This window comes from Ammospiza nelsoni, chromosome 11 (genome assembly GCF_027579445.1).
Source record: "Ammospiza nelsoni isolate bAmmNel1 chromosome 11, bAmmNel1.pri, whole genome shotgun sequence".
NCBI classification, from domain to species: domain Eukaryota; kingdom Metazoa; phylum Chordata; class Aves; order Passeriformes; family Passerellidae; genus Ammospiza; species Ammospiza nelsoni.
Genome location: NC_080643.1, coordinates 21,741,120 through 21,764,808, shown reverse-complemented (window position 1 = coordinate 21,764,808; position 23,689 = coordinate 21,741,120). Strand labels below are relative to the sequence as shown.

The following is a 23,689-nucleotide window of genomic DNA, read 5'->3' as shown; positions in this document are numbered from 1 at the left end:
TACTAAGGAGTTCCTTTCACCCTGGTTTGTGTCTGGGACATTCAGGGGGAAGTACAGACCTCTGTGTGAGTCAGTACCTGAGGGCTGGGGCTGTGCAGGAGCCTAAGGAGAGCTGGAGACAGGACTGGCACCCACAGCAAGAGGGGCTGGTGCTGCAGCAGCCTGAAAGCAGGGCAGGAATTGGGGAGAACTTGTGTTCTTAGGCACCAAACTACAGTGCCTAGAAATCTGAGCCCCAGAGAGAGGGCCAGATGTGGGCAGCTCCCTCCCAGAACCTAACATGACACTGCTCTACATGTCTGTCCCATTCCTCTGCCTAACATGGCGCTGCTCTACATGTCTGTCCCATTCCTCTGCCTAACATGACACTGCTCTACATGTCTGTCCCATTCCTCTGCCTAACATGACACTGCTCTACATGTCTCTCCCTTTCCTCTGCCTGGGGAATCCTCCCACTCTGCTGCTGTGGGGATGGAAACACCGCTGGTAAAGGGAATAGAGCCCATGAACAGGATGAGATCTCAGAGCTTTGGACGGGAAAAGAAAAACTTACCATGCCTTCAGGCTACAAGGAAATGGATTTTTACCATGTACTTGGTTTTTCTCTTTTTTTTTTTTTTGTTTTGTTTTGTTTAAAGAAAGCAAATTCCAAAGGCTAGGCCTGTGTCTTTGGAGGAGCAGCAGGCTGCAGAAATCACTGTGCTGTTCTTGGGGACCAGCTCAGTGAGTTTCCACCTTTTTTAGCCCTTTCCTTGTTTTTGCAGAGCGAGGACTCATCAGATGAAGATTTGCTTCACATTGACACAGAAGCAAAGCCAGGACGCAATTCCAAAGTAAAGAAAGAGAGTGGAAGTTCAGCAGGAATTCTTGACCTTTTGCAGGCAAGCAAGGAAGTTGGGGGTTTAGAGTATAACACCAACAGGTATGCACCAGGGGATGCTTTTCCCTCTTACCTGTGAACAAAATTGCCCTTTTGTGGTTGTGTGTGAGTCAGAATGAATTTTGCAGCTTGGTAACTGCTTTTTCTCCAGTAAGCAAACTTTTCCTTTATCCTGTGATCTGGAGGGAGAGGGAGGAAAGATTTTGGTGGTATAATTTGAACAGAGCATTTCACATCTGTAGATGCTGAAGATCAGTTTTAGCAATAATGCTGTATTAGATGAATAATTCAAAAGAAGGAAAGAGTTCAGTGACTGCAGCTTGAGGGTGGGAATTAAGGTGTTTAATGTAGTGATATTGTACTAAAGTTATCTAAATGGCATTTCTCCCATAAGGAACTCTAAGGTGCCACAAATGCCAAGTGTTTGAAAGAAGGATATGGGAAACTGTCTGCTCTCCCTAACCTCCCTCCCTCCCTTGGTTATCATTCTTCTTCCCACCAAAAAATAAGGCTTGGGGAAAAAAGCACACTCTTTTGTGCCTATTTCTGTACCTGAAATGGAAGTGTCTGCCTGGGCTGAGTGGTGTCTGATGTGGAATGTGGAAAGTGACACTGGATGTTTTGGGCTATGGCCAGTAAGGTACAGCACCAGATCCTTCAGTGATCCAAACAATGAGCAGTGGAAAGAAATAATCACATTGACACTTGTCTGCTTGACCATCCCTGTGAATTCCTTTTCCATTCTGCATTATGGTCCATAATGGGATGAGTGTTTGTGTTGATGTTACAGTTACATTTTAGCAGGTGATTAGACACATCAAAAAGTAATTAGGTGTGTCTGACACTGTCATAAAGTTGCTGGGTTAATAAAACTCCCATACTGGAAGTTTGCTATAAAAAAAGGAAAATTTTCAACTATTATAAGAACTCAAAGAAATCTTCCTTGGCCCTGTGTACACTGCTGGCCATTCTACGGATAACACAGCTCACTGCATGCTTTAAAATGGTTCTTGACAATTGTCTGCCTTGCTCAGGGTGTGTTTTGCTGTCTGCAAGGGGTTAAACCAGAACAGAGGTTAAACTCAGGCCTTTGCTTTCCCCCCTCAGCCTGGGTGCTGTAGCCAGGGTGTTGGGAGGCTCTGTGGTTTCTGGAATCAAAGTCCCACCCCAGACTCGGCTGAGTTACTGCTCTGTGTGGGGTGGTTCAGTGGGAATGTGTCATATCAATGCTGGCTCTGGGATAAACACTGGCTTTTGGCAGTGTGTGCTGCATCCTGATTGGAAAAAGCCCCTAGTAAATGTAATTGCTGTGTTCCATTTCATAATTAGGCTTGGCTTTCCCAATGGCCATAACGTGGTCTTTTTGAAAACGAAGCGGAAGAAACGCGATGTGCAAACACACTGTGTCACAGCATGGGGCCAGCGTGGTCATGTCTGACTCTCAGGAACAATTCCCACCTTCCTCTGCTTGCAGGGCAGATGAGGGGTAGGGAATGTGGGTATTTATAGATCTGTATGTGTACATTGTGGGTGCTGTGTGCAACCTTATGTCACTGTGGGATCTCCTCCCACACAAGCAGCCAGTGCCTGCACCCTTGTCAGACCAGTGCTGGGTTCCCAGGTCAGGGCTCTTTGTGATAGTGGCCTTATCTGAACCATGGCAAGCCTTATTCTGTAAAATACTGAGCTGTCACTAGCAGCTGGCTACCCCAGAGGCCCTGATGGCATTACCTGAGCCGCAGCTCAACTGTGTGTGTCAGCAAGACTGGAGAGGGAAGGACAGGGCTCCTGCAGAAAGGCTGCTGTGAGGGTGGGAACGGGCTGAAAGAACTGAAAGGGAATATGCAAAAAGCTTGTAGGGCTGGTCGTCACCTGATCTTGAAAAGAGAAAAATTACTCGTGTCCAGGTCTGACTCAAAAATGGAAGAAAACGCTGGGTTTGTGCTTGAAATTGTTAAAGTGACTTCCCCACAGCCACTGCTCAACCAGTAATACTCTTCTGAAATATTATAAGTTCAGTTTCTAAATATGAGGATACAAGTAGGAGACTCAGTAACTGCTGATGGAAGGAAGGAGATGATCTGCCTAGAGAGGATGAGAGAGATGGCAGTGGCAGAGTTGGTGGTGAAGAGCATGGCACTGGCTCCCTGCACAATGTCCTGCATGATGGAGGGTGCTGGGATCACTCCTGTGCCCTGCTCACTGAGGAGGTAAAACCTGAGTCCATCAGTGCTTGTTCCTGTCCCCAGCACAGCTGTTTTCCTGCTCCAGCTGCTCTGGCACATGCCAGGGACAGAATGGCAAACCTGGCTACCACAGTCTCCCCGAGCCTCCTTTTCTCAGACTGAGCCCCTTCCCCATCTCCCTCAGCCACTCCTGGTGCTCCAGCCCCTTCTCCAGGTCTGCTCCCTTGTCTGGGCACGCTCCAGCCCCTCAATGTCCCTCTTGTCACGAGGAGCCCCAAAGTGGCCCCAGGATTCCAGGTGGGGCCGCAGCAGTGCCAGCACAGGGGACGGGCGCTGCCCTGGGGCTGCTGCCACCCCAGGGCTGCCACAGGCAAGGTGAAGGCACAGAGTGCTGCCAGCATGTCTGTCAGAGTGCCCTGTGCCCCCACAAGAGCAGCTGTCAGCCCCACACAGGACAGCAAGGCTGCTGGGCTGGAGGCAGCTCTGGGCTATCCCCCAGTGCCACCTCCTGCGTGTTTGGAGACGGCTGTGGGCATACAGCAGGGACAGAAGCACTTTGTTCCTGCTCCAATGCTCTTTTAAAATGTTTTTCTAAGCCAGAATTGTAACTCACTGACAGTTTACTTTCATAAATGTGGTTTTTAAAAAAATCATTGCTGAAGCTACAGAAAGGGGATATGGTTCTTCCAGAGCTTCAAAATTGCTTCCTGCGTCTTCTTGAATTTTTTTTGGATTAGAAAGCTGAAATACTCCTGATGGAAGCACTCCAGAGCACATGCCCTAATGAGAAACACTCTGCCCCATGTGCAGCTCTGAGACATTTCCCCCTCTTCAGGTTGGTGTTTGAGTCTCAGAACCACCGGTTTTGATCATATCCCACTCTTTATTTCTTGAAGTTTGTGTTGCTTAAGGCAGTTCCTCTCTGATTTTCCCATTTAGTGGTCAGTATTTGATGGTCTGTTTGCAGTGTTTTGAGAGTCCAGTGTTTGAAAAAACAGTTCAGGGGAAAAGGCTGGAAGAAAATATGATAATTCCTTGTAGATGTTGCAAAATATTTCTTTGCCAGGGAGAAGGCAGAGGAGAAGGCATGATATCGGAGGGATTTAAATGACTCTTTCCTAAATAAGGTTTTTGATGTTCTTCTGTTTGTTGACTTGTGAATAAGTCTTAACTAATTTTCAGGATTATGACTAAATGCCATTAGTGCCCAGAAACTTCCCTTATGGTTTTGTACATTACTCTATTCAGAGCCCAGATTGAGCTCAAGTAGGAGAAAGTGACATGGTGCTGTTAATTTTCTTGTACGTTTGTGGCTTCTATTGCACAACAAATGTATAACTCTACAAATATTATTGCCACAACAATAATATTTCTACAGTTATATAAAAAGTAATATTTTTTTGCATTTCACTACTTGCCAAACTCCAAACTTCTGTAAATACTGAATGATGTGTTCTGCCAGTCTCAGAATTAATTTCCAGCAGCTCCTGGAGTGGTGACAGCCCATGATGTGAACTGGGACCAAAAACTTCCAGGCAGTTTTGAGTAGAGCCCCCCACGACATTCCCCACCAGTGCTGATGCATAAGCTCTCCTTTTACAGAAGCTGATAGTGTAGATTATAAATAATACTATTAAAATATGATGATGATGAGGAGGATGATTTGCTAGTACAGAAAAATAACATTATTAAAGATAGATAGGTGAGATGGATAGATGGATGGATGGATGGATAGATAGATAGATAGATAGATAGATAGATAGATAGATAGATAGATAGATGGATAGATAGATAGATAGATAGATAGATAGATAGATAGATAGATAGATAGATAGATAGATAGATAGATAGATGTTTAAAGGTGATGGTGAGGAGGAGGAGAAGGAGGAGGATGATGATGATAGTTGGTATAGAGACACTGCTCTGTCAGGGATTCTGCTGTGGGCTTTGGGAAGTTTCCTGAGCTCTGCCCAGAGTGCTGACAGCCCCAGGGACCTGCCCACGTCTCCCTGGCTCCTGGGCCATCCCCCCACATCTGAGGTGCTCTTTGTGCTATTGCTGTCCCATACAATTTCCCACTGGCTCTTGTGGTATGTGCAGCTACTCAGAGGAATCAGGGGGTCTCTCCTAGCACAACTGCCTGGCAGGAGCAAGCTGCCTGTGAGGGGTTGGTGTTTCTGGAATCACTGAGTGCTCTGGCATCTCTCCCTGTGCCCCACAGCCAGCCGCCTGCCTCCCCCAGCACGCAGGAAGCCATCCAGGGCATGCTCTCCATGGCAAACCTCCAGGCCTCGGAGTCCTGCCTGCAGACGTCGTGGGGCACCCATCAGGCGAAGAACAACTCCCTCTCCACACAAAACTTGAAGAAAACTGGTGGTGGTGGCAGCAAAACCGCTGGGAAGCGGCTGCTGAAGAAAAGCACAAAGAACAGCATCGACATCGAGGACTACGACGAGGACCAGGACCACTTGGATGCCTGTTTTAAGGACTCGGATTATGGTGAGTAAGGGGAGCAGAGTGAGGCTGTGCCTGGGACACACCTGTGCCTCTTGCTGAATGTCCCTTTGCTCCTGGGTGCTCCCTCCTGCTCTGCCACCCTGGGATCAGCTGCACAGGGAACAGGGACCTGCACACCAAAGGGAGCAAACACATGGGGCAGCAGACTGGCTGCAGAGCCCAGGGTCACACAGCCACCCAGGCAGGCTGGATTTGAGGCATGGCACAATGAGAAACTCTCAAGAAACATGGAGAGCCCCAAAACTGCAGCAGTCAACCCAGAAATGGGGGACTGTCCCAGAAATGTGGGTCAGGTACTGCTACTTGTGACAGAAATGTCCTTGTCTGCACAGTAGCAATTAAACCTCCAGCTGAGAGGAGTGAGAAGTTGAATTTGTACATGGAAAAGGGATCTAATGCTGTTTGGAGTTTTGGCAGAGAAGGCAAGCATCTGCAGCAGAAATGGACACAAAGACAGTTTACAGCAGTTACATCAGTTCTGCCATAATTATTGTGGAATCATAGAGTGGTTTAGGTTGAAAGGGACCTTTAAGGGCCGTCTAGTTCCACCCTCTGCCATGGGCAGGGACACTTTCCACTAGATGAGGTTGCTCCAAGCCCTGTCCAGCCTGGCCTTGGACACTTGCAGTGATGGAGCAGCCATAGCTTCACTGGGCAGCCAAGTTGGTCTCGATGATTCTTGTGGCTCCCTTGCAGCTCAGGATATTCTGTGATTATAGAGGAATACAGAGAGCCAGTCACAGTTTAATGACAGCAGCTCCCAACACTAATGTGTGGATGAGAGCACAGGAAAGTCCCCAGAGTGTCACAGCTGTGACAGAAGTGCTCAGTGACACTTGTGGAGATCATCTATCTATAGATGATATCTATAGATATCACAGATAGACATCTATCTATCTGTGATGCCTGTGGTCACTGCACCTGGACAGAGCAAGGGTCCTCTGTGCAGGGTAGAGCTGTTTCCTAAACTGAAACTCTTGCCTTTGTTTCCTACTGTAGTTTACCCTTCTCTCGAATCAGATGAAGATAATCCAGTATTCAAGTCCCGATCAAAGAAAAGGAAAAGTTCAGATGATGCCCCTTACAGTCCCACGGGTAAGTTGGTGTGGTCTGTTCTGCCCAGGCTAAGTCATGCAAATCTCTAAATTTTTCAAAGAGTGTGGAAACTGTAACACACGATTAGTGACTTCTTTATCATGCAAATTTTAACCCTTTCCAGGGCAGTGGGAGGTGATCCAGGCACTGGCATTCCTGGCAAGCAGTTTTAGCCTTCCTCCTGCAATCGGCTGGCAGGAGAAAGTAATTCCTTGGTTGGTTTAATTTTTCCTCACACTCTTAGTCATAGATCATTTGGTTGCCACCTTAGCGGTGGTGTAACAGTGAATCAAGCCCTGGACAGCTGAGTTGCTGTGGATTTCAGGTGTTGACTGTGGCAATAAGTCAGGAATAGTCTCCTCCAGGAGAGAGAGCAGGAATAGTTTCCTCCAGGTTCAGCCGAAGCTCATGACCTGGAAGGATTTGGTCTGCCCTGGGTTTGTTGGAGCTCACCAGGGGCAGTGACAGGCAAGAGGGCCCCTAGACCCCTTTGACCCCTGTGGCCCACGGGCAGGGCATGCTCTGTGTGTGCTGTGTGTGACAAGCAGCCCATGTGTGCTCTCATCAGCTTGTGGCCCTGCATGTTCTCCTGCAGCTGCAGGTGAGCACAGTGCTTTGGAGATAACTCTCATCATCCAGGATGTGGGCACAAACCTGCGTGGCTTTGGCTTCAGGTGGCTGTGGAGCTGCTCAGCTGCGTGCCGTCTCTATCAGCAGCTTCTGCCCGTGCCACCGTGCCCGGGGGCCGCTGGCTCTCGTGCCCTCACTGGTCCCTGGGGAAGGGAAGGGCAGAGGCTGTCCCCATCTCTCCTGGCTGGGCAGGGTAGAGCCCGCTGCCCTGTGGTGGCTGTGCTGCTCCCTCGGGCACATTCCTGCCCCTCACCTGCCTCTGCTCTCCCTGCAGCACGGGTTGGCCCCTCGGTGCCCCGGCAGGACAGACCGGTGCGAGAAGGCACGAGAGTCGCCTCCATCGAAACGGGACTCGCCGCCGCCGCCGCCAAGCTGTCGCAGCAGGTGAGAGGCTGCCTGGGGAGTAGGAGCTGTCAGGAAAGCAGAGCCCTGTCCCCAGCAGCAGAGCTGTGCTCGAGCCTGGTGCTGTGCCAGCCCTGCCTACTGTTTGGTCCTGCCGGTGACATGAGGCTCTGCAGTCTCAGGGAAATAAACGGGATCCAAGCCCAGCGGTGTCACAACATACCTGAGCATGGCACAGGGTAGCAAGGGACAGAGAAAAGCATAGGGAAGGATGGGGTGGGGGGTTGAGAATGGCTACTGGAATAGAACAGGAGAAGGCTGCCTCAAAGGAGTGTATTTGATGTGTACCTGAGAGCCTGACTGGTGTGATTGCCTGTCTGTGCAGATTGGCTGCTGGGAAGTGTCAGGGTTTGCTTCCAAAGGATTGGTGAACTGAGAGCAAAGGGTAGTTTAGGAAAGGAACTGGAGCAGTTTGGATGTTTGGTAAGTGTCTGGTCTCTGAAGGGGTCAGAGAAGCCCTGTAAAGGTGACATGGTGAGATGCTGAGGTGACAAGGTCTGCTGGAGCGAGGTTGGTGAGGCACCTCAGCGAGCTGGCGGAGATGCAGGTTGTGGTGGCCTCGGGCTTCTGCGATGTGGACTATTGAGTAGAAGAGCTTTAAGGATGATGGCAGGGTTCCAAGAAGAAGGAACTGAAAGTAGACAAGGGACACAGGGCAGTAGCAGGCCTCTGCCATCCCAGTGTGCATGTCCAGGTGCAGTTACAGGCCAGGAGATGATGTGTGTGTCCTAGCAGGAAGCAGAGGCTGAATCAGTGGGATGTTTAATATCCTTCATGCTGTTGTGCAAGGGTGTGAAGATCCCCGAAGATAGGAGGTGCCAGTTTTTGTGGAAGATGGAAAGCTTTGCCCATGCTGACCACGCTGCTGTGCCAGGGCGGTGTCGGTGCGGCCCCGCTGCTCCCGCTCGCCGCAGTGTAAGGACGAGGAGGCCCCGCACAGAGCGAGGATGTAGAGGCACGAGAGGCAAACGTGTGTGTGCAGCTGTGAGCCAGACGTGTGGAGCAGCCCCCGAGCGCTTGTCCGTGGCCAACTCCTGGCGTGTCGTTGTATCAGGACCCTAAGCAACGCCGCTGGCCCTTGCCCTAGCTAAAGGTCTTCTGGGGATTAATCTGAGCTTCATCTTTGTCATTTTAAAGGAGGAACAAAAAGGCAAGAAGAAAAAAAATACCAAAAAGAAGCTGTCAGCCCCCAACGCAAGCAAAGCGGCTCAGGAAGGCAGCTCCCCCGAGCCGAAGCTGGAGTCACAGGCCAGCAGCCTCACAGATCACGAGTACACCGCAGGGGCCAGCACCTTTGGGGTCGCCCAGCCTAACAGGGGATCGCAGCCGATGGCACCCGGTGTTTTCCTCACACAGAGGAGACCCTCATCATCCTCGCAGAACAATGCCTCCGCCAAAGGTACCAGGAAACGCCTGGCTTGTGGTGCAGGAGTGGGGAAGGGTGAAGGGCCATGGAACCCGAGCCTTCCGCAGGGCCTGCACTGCAGTGTGTGGTGTGGGCACGCACAGGTGCAGCTGTGTGGATCCAAGTCGGATCTGGTCAGGGATAGGACTCGTGGCCAGGACTGTCCTGGCACTGCAGGGCCAGGCAGTGTGTCTGTGCTGGGCTCTTGGCTGCAGGCTGTGAGGTGTCCCTGGCAGGAGCGCTGCCCAGCCCGGCCCCAGCTCAGGAGGAGCACCTGCAGGGTCACATCCAGACAGCCTGGCCAGGGGAGCCATGGCCAGGGGAGGATGCATCCATGAAGGCTGTTCTGCCCAGGGCTGGGGCAGGCACTGTGGTGTTGGTGCTGCTGTACACCAGCTCTGTGCTGGCTGTAGCTGAGGACAGTGCTTGCAGGACTTGTAGAGCAGGGCACACTGCAGATCTCTCTGGAGGGTTGCTGCAAGGAAGCAGAGGAATATCACACCTTGGGAGTAACACAACTACAACCAAAGGCAGGAGAGAGGAAGAGGTTGGTTGCTTTCTGTCATAGGGAAAGTGTGAGAAAGCTGAGGGTCTCAGAGTCTAGGCTGGGACCTCCTGCTCTCCATTTGAACTTGGCTCAGGAAGTGTAACTGAGGCAGGTGTGTGGGACAGGCACTGCGTAGCATGAAAATTGTGTGTGATCCCACTGGTAAAGGCCGCAGTGACAAGTGAGGCAATGTGGCAGATATTTCCTGAATTCCCTGTATTCGAGTGGAGCAGATTAGAGGTAGTACACAGTACCTGGTAGCTTGGATGGCCATAGGGCAGGATGTGTGTGGCCTGTGGTAGGGGCTGGGGTCCTACCAGGAGCTGGTGGTACCTGTGGCTCTCTGCAGGGCTGGAGTGGAAAGAATGCATTTGCCTGGAATTGTGCTTTTGTGGTGAAATGGTGGGAAACAGGTTCAAGGCAGAGAGATAGCCAGGAGCCTGGAGCTGCGAAGAGCTGTAGAGCATGTGTCTCTGTGTGTGTGTGTGTGTGTGTGTGTGTGTGTGTGTGTGTGTGTGCAGCCTGTCCCTGAGGAGCAGAATGGCACTGGTGGGGCTGGGTTTGACTGTCACCCTGCGGGCAAACAGGTGACCATGAGCAGTGAGCCAGGGCAGGTGAGGGTGCAGGGCAGCAGGGCTGGCACTGCAGGGGCAGGAGGGTGCCCAGCAGAGCTGTGGGGGCAGGAGGGTGCCCAGAAGGGCTGTGCCTCCCCGGAGCAGGTGTGGATGTGTCCATGGGAATGGGTGTGCACTGTGCCCTGGCTCAGCAGGGCTGACTCTCCAGGGGCTGTGCTCCCAGCCAAGCCCTGTGGCCAGCAGCGCCGTTCCTGAGGGGTGCTGGAGGGTGTCCTTGAGGGTGCTGGGCAGGGCTGGTTGCAGGGCTGTGGAGGCAGGAGGCGGCTGGAGGGTCTGTGCCTGTGGGGTGCTGTGGGGTGGGTGTGGGTCCTCACCCCAGCCCTGCTGTCCTTCCAGGGAAGCGTACGAAGAAGGGGATGGCCACGGCCAAGCAGCGGCTCGGCAAGATCCTGAAGATCCACCGGAACGGGAAGCTGCTGCTCTAGTGGCCCCGGGGACACTGCCACCCAGTTCTGGGCCACCACCACAAGAATCCCTTTAACTTTCAGCGGTCAAACTGTACAGAATCCTGCTATAAATATTTTTTAATATAGATGTCCTTTCTCAGAGTGCTGAGAGCGACTAGCCGCAAAAAGTTAATACTAATCTCGGCCACGGAGGAGTGCGCCGGGCCCCGCTCCAGCTCCGGCCTCGGGCCCCTCGTCCCGCCCGGCGCACGGGCAGGGCAGGGCGGGCGGCCGCGGGCCCGGAGCGGGAAGGCCTCGAGGCCCCGTGGCGGGAGGGGAGCGCGGGACTCGAGGCGTGGGGCGGCCAGGCGGCGGGCGCGTTTCTCAGGCACCGCCGCAGCCGCATGCCAGGCCCCTTTTCCTAGAATGTAGCTTGTACATAGCTTTTGGAATAACCACCGCCGGGTTTTTATACGGGGAGGGTCTCTCCGGGCGCTGCCCGCCGGTACCAGCTCTTTGCGTAACTTCTTGTACGAGGAGGGAGACAGTTATTTTACTAGCACCTTGTGGAGTGTTTCCGTGTTTTGTGACGACGTAATTTATTAATGTTTGTAGCTTTTTATATTTGTACATTTCTTATGGGCTTTGTTTATATACACACATTACTGGGGCGCGGCGCCTGCGGGAAACCAGAGCCACCTGCCGCCGTGTGCCAGGGCCACCGGGGCCACCACCAGGGCCACCACCAGGGCCTACAGGGCCGCGCCGGCCTGGGCGTCGCGCCGGCTTTTTTTATTATGATTATGATTATTATTCTTAGTATTATTATTTTTTCGCGACATGTACATTTCTAACAAAGTTTATCGTGGCTATCTATCTATGACGGTGTTTTATTTACCGATTCATATCAAATGCTCTTGTATCGACTTCACAAAATCTTAAGTAAATCTAGAGCAAAGTTTAAAAAAAGAAGAAAAAAAAGGAAAAAAAAAAGAAAGCAAAGTAAAACTATTTCAGGTTTTGTACACAATTGCCTGGGCCTGGACTTTTTGTGGGGTTGGTGAAGGAGGGGTGGGGAGGCAGGCAGGGGTCCCTGAGGGTGGGTGAAGGAGCGAGCAGGGACCCACTGCTGGCACAGACAGGGGGTGGCTCTGCTGCCACTGCCCCATCTGTCACCCAACCCCATACTTGCTTGCTACATTACCAGGAGAAGCTCCGGTCAGTTTGGCATAGTCTTGAGTGTCCCGGTAAGACACCTACCTCATGGTCCACCCAAAGGTGTCCACCCACTGCCCAGCCCATCATCCACCTCCCATGGACAAGCACACACGCCTATTTCCCTCTGCCTCCTCCCTTTTGGGGGTCACCAGGTGCTCCAGCCTTTCCCCTTCTCTGTGCTCACTGAAACATGCAGCATCTCACCATTTATTCCTGACCTTCGGGGACACGTACAGCCTGCGTTTTTCTCTTTGCTGATGCAAGGCCATTCCCACCTCTCACTCTGCTCTTGGACACCTTGTGCTGGCAGCGGCCCGGTCCCTGCAGCCTGCACGGTTCCCTGTTCCCTCCGATGGCCGCAGCAGCCCCCAGGGGCAGCCCCGGGCTCGTCCCCGGCTCCGCGGCTTTGGGGCAATCCTCGCAGCCCGTCCAGCAGGGACATTCCGGGCGGGCTGCGCTGGCTGCCGGCGATATCGAGCTATCGCCAGCTGGGGGAGTTCACAGTTCAGAAACAGCCGCAGCCGGGAAAACGGGGCCCGTCGGAGAGTAGCCTCGCCAGCACCTCCCGCGGCTCGGGGACACGCGAGCAGCCCTGGCTCATCAGAAAACATCCCGAGCTGGAAGGGACCCGCGAGGACCACCGGCTGAGGATGCGCTGGGCGAAAGCGAGCAGCCAGCCAGGGTGAGCACCCAGCCAACCAGGGCACCCACCCAGCCAGGGCACCCACCCAGCGAGCAGCCAGACAGGGCACCCACCCTGGCGAGCACCGCCGGCTCTGCCCCGGCCCCGCAGAGCCCGGCCGGGAGGAGCCGCGCCTGGAAAAGCAGCGCTCAGCTCCCATTCGGGGACAAGGGGGCACAGCCGCCGTGCCAGCCTCCCTGGGCGGGAGCCCGGGGCTGCCACAAGGTCCTGAGTGCCGGCCCAGGACAATCGGCTCACCTGCAGTGAGTGGCACCTGCGAATCCACAATCGCGCTGCTCCATGTACAAGGGATGGATGCCCGGGCAGGGCGGTGCTGTCTGTGCACACGGGCAGAGAGGCAGGCTGCTGGCCGCTCCTGGTGAACCGCTACTCGCAACATTCATGTTTCTGTTGTTTCTGTCTTTATACTGACAAGAATCACTCCAACCCTGCCATTTGGCACAAGCACACCTGAGTGTCACAGAGCTCACATTCACCCTTCCCCTGGCCGGGGCAGGCTCTGCCCGGGCTCTGGGCTGGTCCAGCAGGGGCCCGATGCCATCCCGGGCTGCAGGCGCCGTTCTTGCCATTCCATCCGCCACGGACCTCAGTGCCCGCCCCACAGGACTCACGGCATTTGTGTAAACTGTTTGCAAGTTTTTCTCTGCATATCACAAGAGAAAGCCTGCTTCTCCTCTTCTCTTGAAAGCATAATAATTATAATGAATTCGATTTTCTTCTGTTTCCAGCCTGCAGGGAAGACACGCTTTGAGATTCATTTTCAGGTCATTCTCGTGTCAAACTCCACATACTTCTGTGCCCCAGCTCACTGTATTTGCTAAACATTGAGCTCCACCGTGCGCTCCTCCTCGGGGAGAGGCACGGACCAGCCTGGGGCTGTCCACCTCCAGGCTCACTCCCTGGCCCACCGAGCCGGCTCCTGGCTCACTCCTCCCATCACACGCTGCAGGTGTTTGCAGACTGTGTGCGACCACGAGTCTTCCTCTCACCTGCAACTCAATCAAATAATCAGCAGTCACTTAGGAGTCAATTAGGTGACACATCTTGAAAGTCTTTGTGTTTACCCGATTTCCTCATTTATGAGCTCTGTTTAGCAGCCCAAGGGAAACCCTTTCTTCTTGAGGTCACCAGGGCACCCTAGGTTCATCTTTGGGCTGAAGAAGCGTTCACACTCATTTCTCACCACTGGCTGGGCAGTGGGCACCGTGGGCCAGACCCCTGCTATGGCCACAGCTCTTTTGCTTCGCGGTCTCTCAAAACCCACTGTCCCTTCATAAGGACCCTGCCCTCCTGCTGTCTGTGGGGAGCATGTGGCTGTGCAGTAGAAACTCCCCTCCACTGGCCATTCTTTTCCCTTTCTTTGCTGAACTCAGCAGTTCCAGCCCACAGCCACTTCATTTGCTGCCATAATACATATTTAGTGGGTTGGTTTGGAGAACAAACCTTCCACACGATGTGGAATGCCAGATGTCTGAATCCTGAGGATACAGAAAAGGAAGAGGGGGTGAAGGTTTTCTAGAAGCACTTATGTATGAATTTATGGGAGCAGACCTTAAAATAGGACGCAGAACAAGTTATACAATTAAAACTGTGCACTAATGCTGTATGGTTTACATGTCCCTTACCCAGGGTTAAAGACTGCAGCAGCTCCTTTCAACATACTTTCCTTATTCCAGATCACCAGCCTCAGTACTTTGCCTCAAAATGTGCAAACCTTTAACTTCCCCCAAGGGATAACTCAGTCTGAGAATGAAATATTAATTAGAGCCTCGTCATCCGCCATCACTGTGTGGCCTCTCAGAAGCCTGGGGAAGCCAGACACGCTCCAGCCCCAAAGTGCTCCCTTTGTGTGGGGCTTTTGTTCCCCACATTCCACCCGTGGGGCCCTGTCACAGTGGATAAGAGCTCCCCGGGCCTGAAAGGGAACTGTCAGGCTGAGTGTAGCTGGCTGCTGACAGGGAGTATCACCATTAACCAGCTTGTTATCTTGAGTGGGTTTGCACAAATCGCTCCCTGCCTGGCTTTTGGTATCAGTGGTGATGACAGCTCTTTGACAGATGCTGGTGAGGAGTGAATAAAGATGCTGTGGCTAAAGACCATCTGCAGGGATTAAACCTTCATCACATTCGATGACTTTTCTGCTCTTGAGACAAAGGGAACCTTTCTTTTTCCCCAGTCCCACACCTTAGTTTCTCCAAGAGGCTGTTTCCCTGCCAGACACTTCCATTGCAGCTTGTCTATCATGGAGACGTTTGAAAACCACCTCAAACTGACTATTTGCACATTTAATCCATGATTCTCTCTAATGCTTTTCTAAATCTCCAGCAACAACCCTCATTGGACTCGTTCAGGAGTGCTACAGGTAGTTGCTGATAGCAGTTAGGGCCACCAGCTTCCAACACCAGCCACAAAGGTCAAAAGAGAAAGTGGTGTGTGACCTTCAGAGGCATGTCTTTCCACCTGAGCCATGTGCAGAGAGGGAGAACTAAATCACCAAGAATGTTGTGATTCTCCATCTTCTGAGCAGGGACACAAATGTGATTTGAGTAACACTAGAACCGTGGAATCACAGAATATCCCGAGCTGGAAGGGACCCACAAGGACCATTGAATCCAGCTCCTGGCCCTGCACAGACACCTCAACAATCCCACCCTCTGCCTGAGAGTGTTGGACTAACACTTCTTAAATAAGATTTGCTGTTTAAAACAAGGAGAATATTAAGTCTTGAGTTTGTTTGTCCAATGCTTAAAACTGAACAGGGAATTAAATAGACCCAAGCAAAGCAATTAACTCCAGTGAAGAAACTGCTGTTTGTTTTCAGTATGTTTTTGCTGTGTGCAGTAGCATATGAGGAGGAGGAAACAACATCAGATGGGGATGTTTATCCCATGAAGTGACTCAGTCCTCATGCCTGATGCTTCTCAAAGCATCACGTCTCGCTGCCCTTGTTGCAGTCCTGCTTCCATTGAGCTCCTGATGCTCACTAATGCTTTGCACTCCTATTCTTTCCAGAGCCCTGCTGGGTGTGTTCCAGGTAGGACTCCCTGGATCCCTACAGACCTCACACTGACCTGCTTGCAATAGAAAAGGTGTGAGGGTGGTGAGGCCGTGGCACAGGTTGCCCAGAGAAGCTGCAGCTGCCCCATCCCTGGAAGTGTCCAAGGCCAGGCTGGACTTCTTCATTGTGTAGTCAGTAATAAAAGGGCCCTGACTATGCTAGCTGTCTTGTCAGTAGTAATTTATTTTTATCGAGGAGATTTCTGTCTGAAAACTGTTTCCCTCTGGCCCCAATGGTCAGTAACTGCCTGGCTGGACAAGGATCTTCCCACACACCTGCCTGTCCTGGGAAGCCACGGGAATCCCATGCACAGAATGGATTTGCACATGCATAAATAAACAGGCAATTCTGGGCTGCAGGTCTCCAACCCAGCCACATTGTGCTGGATGAGATAAACCTTGGCCCAGGTCCCTTTCCTAAGGCAGACCCTGGCTCAGGCACTGAGGTGAGCTCAGGAGGTGAGCAGGGGCAGGAATTATGTGTTTTCCATTCAGCAATTCCAAGAGGGAGAAGTGTTGCTCGTGCTGCTGGTGAAGGACTTGCTCTTTCTTGGAGCATTGCTCTTGCCAGCATCCCATGAGCTGATTCCGTGTACCCAAGGCAGGCTGGCAGGACAGAGTGGAATTCCTTCTGGAAAAGTGTGCTTAGCTTTCCTGTGAGCCAGTTTGTGACTGGTGGATCCCTGGGCAGTCAGTCTGGCTGCACCCCTGTAGGGGCCTGAATATATGTATTAGGTATGGAAGATAGGACAGCCGAGAGCTGTGGCAGCCTGAGAGCTGGGACAGATATGGATATTGTAACTGTGTAATTGAGAAATTGTTAAAAGAGAGGGGGGGAAATGTAGGGGCCTGAATATATGTATTGTTATAAAGGAGTCCTTGTGAATATATATATGTAGTGAGAGTCCTATGTATTAGATAGGTGGGTCCTGTTGCTCTGGATGAGCTACAGCTGTCCTATCTTCCACTGTCCCAGCTCTCCGGCTGCCACAGCTCTCGGCTGTCCGGGGGATTCCATACCTAATACATATATTCAGGCCCCTACACACCCCTTCTGCACAGCTCTGTGGGGGAATTCTTGAGCTTGGCTCTACCTATGGATTCACGAGACATATTACACTTCTTCCTAGGCATTATTTTCCAGAATGATTTGTTGAGAAATCTAGAACAGTTGGAGGGTTTATCTGGAAATGCATCACTTTGTCCTTAGGTATATTCATTTAATATACAGATATGCATTTATTTATATGAAAACCAAACCAACCTTAGGCAATAATAATAGCTAAAAGCCAAACTTGCAATTGTTATTCATTGTTATTGCTATTAAGCGGCTGTTACTCATAACACAGCCGTACATACTTTGGATCTTAATCTCCTTTTGCGGTATTAAATGGGCCAAGCAGCTGCTAAATGGAACAAAAGTGTCATCCATCAGGATCATTGGGATAAACATAAACATCCCATTTCCTTGCAGACAAACATGGCATGGGCTGACCAGCTTGCTTTGACCGTCAGAATGATGTTCCTGGAGCTCCAGCAGCATGGAAATTTGGGGTGTTAACCTGACCTGAGCCTGGCACGTGGCACTGGGGAACTGGGGGCTGTAAAGGGCTGGAACATGTGATGTCCATGCTTTTTGTGAGGATGGGGCTTGGGAAGGATGACTTTGTAAGGTGACCTGGGGCTTGGCTTGCACTGCCAGCTGTGCCAGCATTGGAGGGTGCCCATGAACCCTGGGGCAGATCCCTGCACTGCACACAGTGCTCAGCATGGGAAGCACCAGGGCTTTGACTCTGGCACCACATGGCACTTCCTCTTTATCTAAGCAGCCAGACTCTTGCAAAAGAAAATTATCAACAAGGCAGCTCAGTAACAGATTTTAGCATATCACAAGTGGGTGCAGGGAGCCTGTGTGCCTTGACCTACCAACATCCAGCCTCAGAGCTCCATTCGAGAGTGATCAGCTGTAGGGAAGTAATTGGAAAAATATGGCATAAATTGTGTGTGTACACGTGCACATGAGTAAAGCAGCTTTCATTAAACAGCATTAAACACAGAACCATATGCCAGATTGAAATCACTGAAGTTTCTTCTGATTACTACAACCAGTACTGGGCCTGTGGAGCAGGACCTAGCTTGGCTTGGTGGTGGGCAGCCCTGGAATGTCCCAGCAAAGGGGTGAAGTCAAAAATGAGAGGTGGCTGGAATTTTGGGGACTGACAGCTAAGATCTGTGGACATTCAAGCGGCACATGACCCCTGTGAGAGTGAGACCTCCTCATCTGCTTGCAGCAGTGGTCAGTGCAAGGTCTGGTGAAGATATAAACTGATTACATTCAGTGACTGTTCCACCTGTACCTGAAGGTAACATAAATTGCGTTTTTCCTACTTCAGCTTCCCCTACACTGAATTCTTTCCCCTCCCCTCTCCTGTCTTTTCCAAGCTGTTCCAAGGACACGGGGTTTGGAATGTCCCATGGCACCATAGACACGTCAAGGAAAGGGCTGAGAGCCACTGCAGAAGAGACAGGAACAACCTTTGGAGCGGGGAAAAATGCTGTCCCTGTAATGGCCCTGTGATGCTGAACATTTAGAAACATGAACCCAAAAAAGCCAGTAGGTTTTTTTAATTGGGAGTGTAGAGTTTTATTATTTAAAAGGTTTTATAAAGAAATTTTAAACAGACCATGGAATTGCTGTAACAGGTTGCGTTTTTTCCTCTTGGAAATTACTCAGCCATTTGGTTTCTATTCTTGCACAAAGCACAAGCTTTTGAACAATCATTTGATATGCTTGTTGATGCATCACAAAAAGGAGATATGCTTTGAATTCTCCTTAAAAACCCCACGTAAACACAAGGTTTATGGAGCATTGCAACAAAATACCATCTCCTTACTGAGTGCTTTCACATGTGATTTCCTCCCTGACTACTGCATGTAAACATACTTATTGTGTTTGGGAAATTCCAAAACCTCTGACACGATCAAGCTCAATAGCTCAGCAAAGGCAAGTTACAGGTTTAAAACGTCCACATTTTGCCACAAGATGCCTGGATGGTAGCAGAGGAAGGAAGAGGGGGGCATTTTAATACAGCAGGGTGGATGGATAGCCCCACTTTTCACTCCTTGGAGTCATAGGCTCACCCTGCACACACCAGCAGCATCCTCTGCACCCAGGGACTGCTGGTCCATTGTCTGTAGGAAAGACACCCAGACCCAGGATCATCATTTCACACAAACAAGGGCATGCTCCTCTCCAGGCCTTTAACTGTCCACTGTTTCTATCTTTTTGTACAGAAAAGCCTTTCATACATAGGGGTTGTGGTCCTTTTTCTTGCATTGATGTTTCCTTAAGGCTTTATATTAGAAAAGCCATAAAGAAATAAGCAAAAATACCAGGACATTACACAGGTGAGAAGAAATAGCAACAAGTGTAAGATTCAGCATGACAAAAGACTGTGATAAAATTATTAAATACGCCTGAAATAAGTGGATTTTCTTGTTTCCCACTGTGCACATGGCACACTGCAAGCACAGGGGTGATCACTGCAGGACTGGGCTCCCTTCAGCTTGCCCTAGAAGTCAGCCAGGATGTGCACACCTCTCCCAGTTCCCAATCTTCAGCGTCCCGGTGGAGACCAGTGAGGTCTTTTTAGTTCAGCACATAAGCCACTGCCACCTCCCTCCCCACAGCTGAGCCTTCTGGAAAAATTGTTGAAAGTTTAAATCCTACTAATTTGTAAATGAATAAACATGAAATTCTCTTTGGTAAGTTTTAAATCACGATTTGTGCCCCTAAGGCTGTTTATGGTTACAATTATAGAATCATCACGGATTGGTTTGGGCTGGAAGGACCTTAAATATCATCTTAAATATCCCATGATGGGCAGGGAGACCTTCCACCGTCTCAAAATGCTCCAAGCCCCGTCCAGCCTGGCCTTGGACACTTCCAGGAATGGGGAGCCACAGCTGCACTGGGCACCCTGTGCCAGACCCATAATGATCATATAGCATATGATCATTTTCCTCTGCTAAAACTGATATTCAAATTTAAACCAGACATCTCTCCACCTGTACCTGAAGGCGACTTAAATTGGGTGTGTGCTTCTGCAGCTTCCCCCACCCTGAAGTTGAGGCTGTGGGCTCTGCCAGCCTTGCCCCAGGGCAGAGCAGGAGCTCTGTCCATGCACAGGCACTCACCCCAACACTGTTTTAGGGCAAAGATCTGTGTAACGTGAGTAACCTGCAAAAACGGCAGGGCTGCAGTATGAAATGACTCCCCCCTTCACTCTCTGTATATTTTTTATTTTCAAATTTGTTTCTGCTATGCCCTGATTTATCAAAGCCCTAAAACACATGCTTGACTTTAAATACCTCACTGCAGCTAAAACTAATTGCATACTTAGTCTTTGATGGCTCAAGGTCATAAAGAAATCACTGGCTTTTCCAAACAAATACTTCAGTATTTTAATTGCTTGCAAACCAGATCCCACAGCCCCTGCAGAGGTGGGTGTAGGACTGTGTGCCTGACTGGAGGGTGAATGCCTGGGATTTCCCTGGCCAAATTCAGGCACTGCAGTTACCCGGGCACAGCGGGGTCGGGCCAGGCTGGACTCGGGGCTGGCCTGTGACAAAGCACTGGGAAGAACCTGTGGCTGCCCTGGTCCTGCTGGTGGGAGATGCCTGCTGTGCCACAGTTACCTGAGCAATTCTGGGAAGGCCTCAGCATCTCTTCAGCAGGCATTTCCCACATCGGGAAACCATAAATAAGGTATGAATATCCCCACTGGGAATCTTGTTAGTGCATGCAAGTAACTACATAAATATATAAATATGGAAATCATATAGAGAATCTAAACTTGCACATATATAAAGAGGTGGAAGCAGTACTGTACGAGCAGAGTTCCCATCAACATTCACTCTGATTGCCTGGGGATATTCACTCCCTCCCTCTACACTGGCTGCTTTTCCCTCCAAAATTCTTAGTAGAATGATAATATTTTAACAGTTGCAGCTTTAAAAACCATGATTATGACCAATCATTTCTCCCAGCAATTGTATATTTAGCAGAAGGGAAAAATTAAACTTCCCAGGAATGAGGTTATTTAGGGCATAAATTCAAGGAAATAGGTATTTAGGGCATTGTGGGCATGGTTTTTATTTTCCCTAATTTTCAGATTACTTTCAATTAGGGTCTGCTCAGAGTGGAAACTTCTTGATGTGAAATAGATACTATCTAAATCATTAGAGCTCATTCATTGCCATGTGCCACCTTTTAGAGCAATTAAACCTGACCTTGGGGTTAGGGAGCTGAGCACTCACCGACCCAGGGCACTTCCTCTGAATATGAATAAGCTCGGAGTACAAATACAGTGGGGCAGGATTGCTCCTGGCACAGATAATGCCTTTGTTAGAGCAGGGCTCTTCGGGCTCTTAACTATGGAGTCCATTGATTCAGAACATTCACTGGTGGGATCAGTTCTGGGAATTTTTTCCTGTCTTTTTTTTTTTTTTTTTCCCTTTGACATCTGGAGTCTATCTCTTTGCCAGCCTCTCAGCCCTCCACTCAAAAAGAGAAAGTGAGGGAAACAGATGGACAGGCTCACAAACACATAGAATAAGTACCAAAAAATCTGACAAAAATTTTTGCAAGATAAAGAGGGAAAAGAAGAAAAAGAAAAATGTCTAAATTTTTAAGTCTTTTGGACATTCATTTTTTTGCCAAGTATTTCCAGATGAACATGAGTTCAGTCTGAAAATCCCATGATTCTCACCAGAGTGGTTTTTTGTCACTTTCCAACTCTCAGTAGCTCTTCCAATGGCAGTGCCCACCACCTGCCCACCACATTTGGAGTCCTGTGATTACAAACAATGTCCAGGGCAAGGACTGTCCAGGATGGATTGGCTGATCTATCCCTAGGAGTGCTTCTGCTCGTTTGGCAGAAACGATGGGGAAGCTGCCTCTACTTGCAGGACACAGAAAAGGAGATGCTGGTCAACAATCAGGTGGGGTCTTCTTTAGAGAACAGAGCTTTTCGTGCCCTGCCAAGCCACGTTAAACAATAACTGTCAGAGCCTGTTAGAAGATGGAAAATTGGTATTGCTTGGTACAGACCCAATTCTGCTGGGGTTTGTTCACAGACTGCATGGCACTTTTAGTCCTGCTTACCCCACGAGCTCTCAGCAATCCAAGACAGCTCCAAATGCTTTTCTTTCAGCTTTCATCATGTGCTAAGGAGGGGAAAAAAGCCATCTGGCATTCCTTCACCTGGCAGGGCCACTCCTCATCAGGCTGCTGACCTAAAACATAATCTCCACCATGACCTATGGAGAAATGGGCAGGACCCACCTGCAAAGTAAAAGCCCCTTCTTGAGGCACAATGCCAGATTCCTGCTGGCTGCTGTGTGCACGTCCACCTTTAGGAGACTTTGTCAACTTGTATTTCATTGCCACGGTGTGCAAGTGGTTTCCAAGCCAGTCATTCTGCTCATTTGCAGGTAAAAGTTAAAGATACTGAGGGAACTACACCAAACCTCCTTGTTCCCCACTGACTTAGTCCAAGAGGACAAGACATGGAAATACTCTGTGTTGCACCATTTCTGAATTCCTTTACACATCTTGTACACAGCATGAAGAAGCAAAGTCAGGACTTTATGTTGTGAGGGCAACATTTTCCCACTACAGCCTACAAAAGTATAAAGAATTAGGAAATATTCTCAGCCATAGCAGATTGAGGGATTCAGACATTTTTTGCAGGTGTAATTATGAAAAAAGATCATTGACACTATTTTAAATCAGCTTTATCTAAAAATTTCTTCCCAAGTAAGCATGCAGCTGAACTAAGTTGTTGTAAGAAACCAATTTCCTGTGGTGGCTGAACAGCTTCAGGGTGAAGTTTTGGCTTCATGTACGAACACGGAATCAAACCAGCCATTATTATCCATTTCCAAGTGCAGCACTTGAGTTAATGAAAACAGCACTCTTCTCCTCTTGGAAGTTTCTCTCACGGTACATTCCCATCTTCGAGGGAGCAACTCATTCTCTGTGTTAACGTTTTATTTGAGAATCATGATGTTCCTGTGTAATGAGTGTAAGGAAATGCCATCCATGCTGGATATCACACAGAGATCCACACCACTGTCATCCTTCACAGAGAGCCAGCAGAGTCAGCAGGATATGAATGAAATTGTATCTGCTCGGTTAAAATTCTGCAGTTTTACTTGATTAGCTGACTTTTTTCCATGGGCACAAAAAAAAAGAGGTTAATTAACTGACTACAAAATTGTACTTTCCATGTCAATATGTCAATACAAAATTAAATAATTAAAAAAAAAATTGAAAAAATGAGTACCACCTGCTCTGTCCACGAGGCAGAAAAATGAGGCCATTATCAGAAAGGAGCTGCAGAAGGAACCTGTACCCTGAAAGGGAGACTGAGAAATATGCTTCAGTGGGTCATAAAATCACAGAGTGATTTGGGCTGGAAGGGACCTGAAAGCCCCTCCAGTGCCACCCCTGCCACGGCAGGGACACCTCCCACAGTCCCAGGGTGCTCCAAGTGTCCAGCCTGGCCTTGGGCACCGCCACAGCTGCTCTGGGTGCTGTGTTCCTGCACAAGGAGGGCAGATGAACTCTGGCTGGAGTTTATCTGCCAGGGAAGGCAGGATAAATGTACTGCCAGTCTAATTCCCTTTAGCTGAATATGGCAGCCCCAAAATCACCCACACGAGCTGGGAGTGCTGGAAAAATGACAGACTGCAGCTCACTGATATTTTAGGGGCACTGCTGGCATCCATGTGTTTATAGTGGCTTTCCATCACTTTTTAAACTAAATTACATTTTATGTAATTAATTAATTGTAATTAATTGTAATTACAATTTATGTAATTAATTACTTCCACTTTGGTAAGTCCTATTGCTGAGTAGATCTCTCCTGTTCCAGGCACAGAACCATTGCTTTCATGGGAGAAACAAAGCAGAAAACCCTGGTTAAAGCCAACCCATTTCTTGCAGAATTTGAAATATCTCAC

The 23,689-nt window shown here is 49.7% G+C and overlaps 1 protein-coding gene across 2 annotated transcripts in view; it reads left to right on the top strand.

Moving 5' to 3' along the window:
• Positions 1–11,713, top strand: part of PHF2 (PHD finger protein 2) — a 54,659-nt gene extending 42,946 nt beyond the window's left edge. Inside the window, exons 17-22 of one of the 2 annotated variants that reach the window (XM_059480397.1) lie at positions 765–922; positions 5,288–5,565; positions 6,583–6,678; positions 7,583–7,692; positions 8,848–9,109; positions 10,634–11,713. In XM_059480397.1, coding sequence (XP_059336380.1) covers positions 765–922; positions 5,288–5,565; positions 6,583–6,678; positions 7,583–7,692; positions 8,848–9,109; positions 10,634–10,722 — 993 coding nt within the window. In that variant the 3' untranslated portion in view covers positions 10,723–11,713. The remainder of the gene's footprint in view (positions 1–764; positions 923–5,287; positions 5,566–6,582; positions 6,679–7,582; positions 7,693–8,847; positions 9,110–10,633) is intronic. The other variant, XM_059480398.1, reaches the window with a different exon arrangement.
• The last annotated feature ends 11,976 nt before the right edge of the window (positions 11,714–23,689 follow it).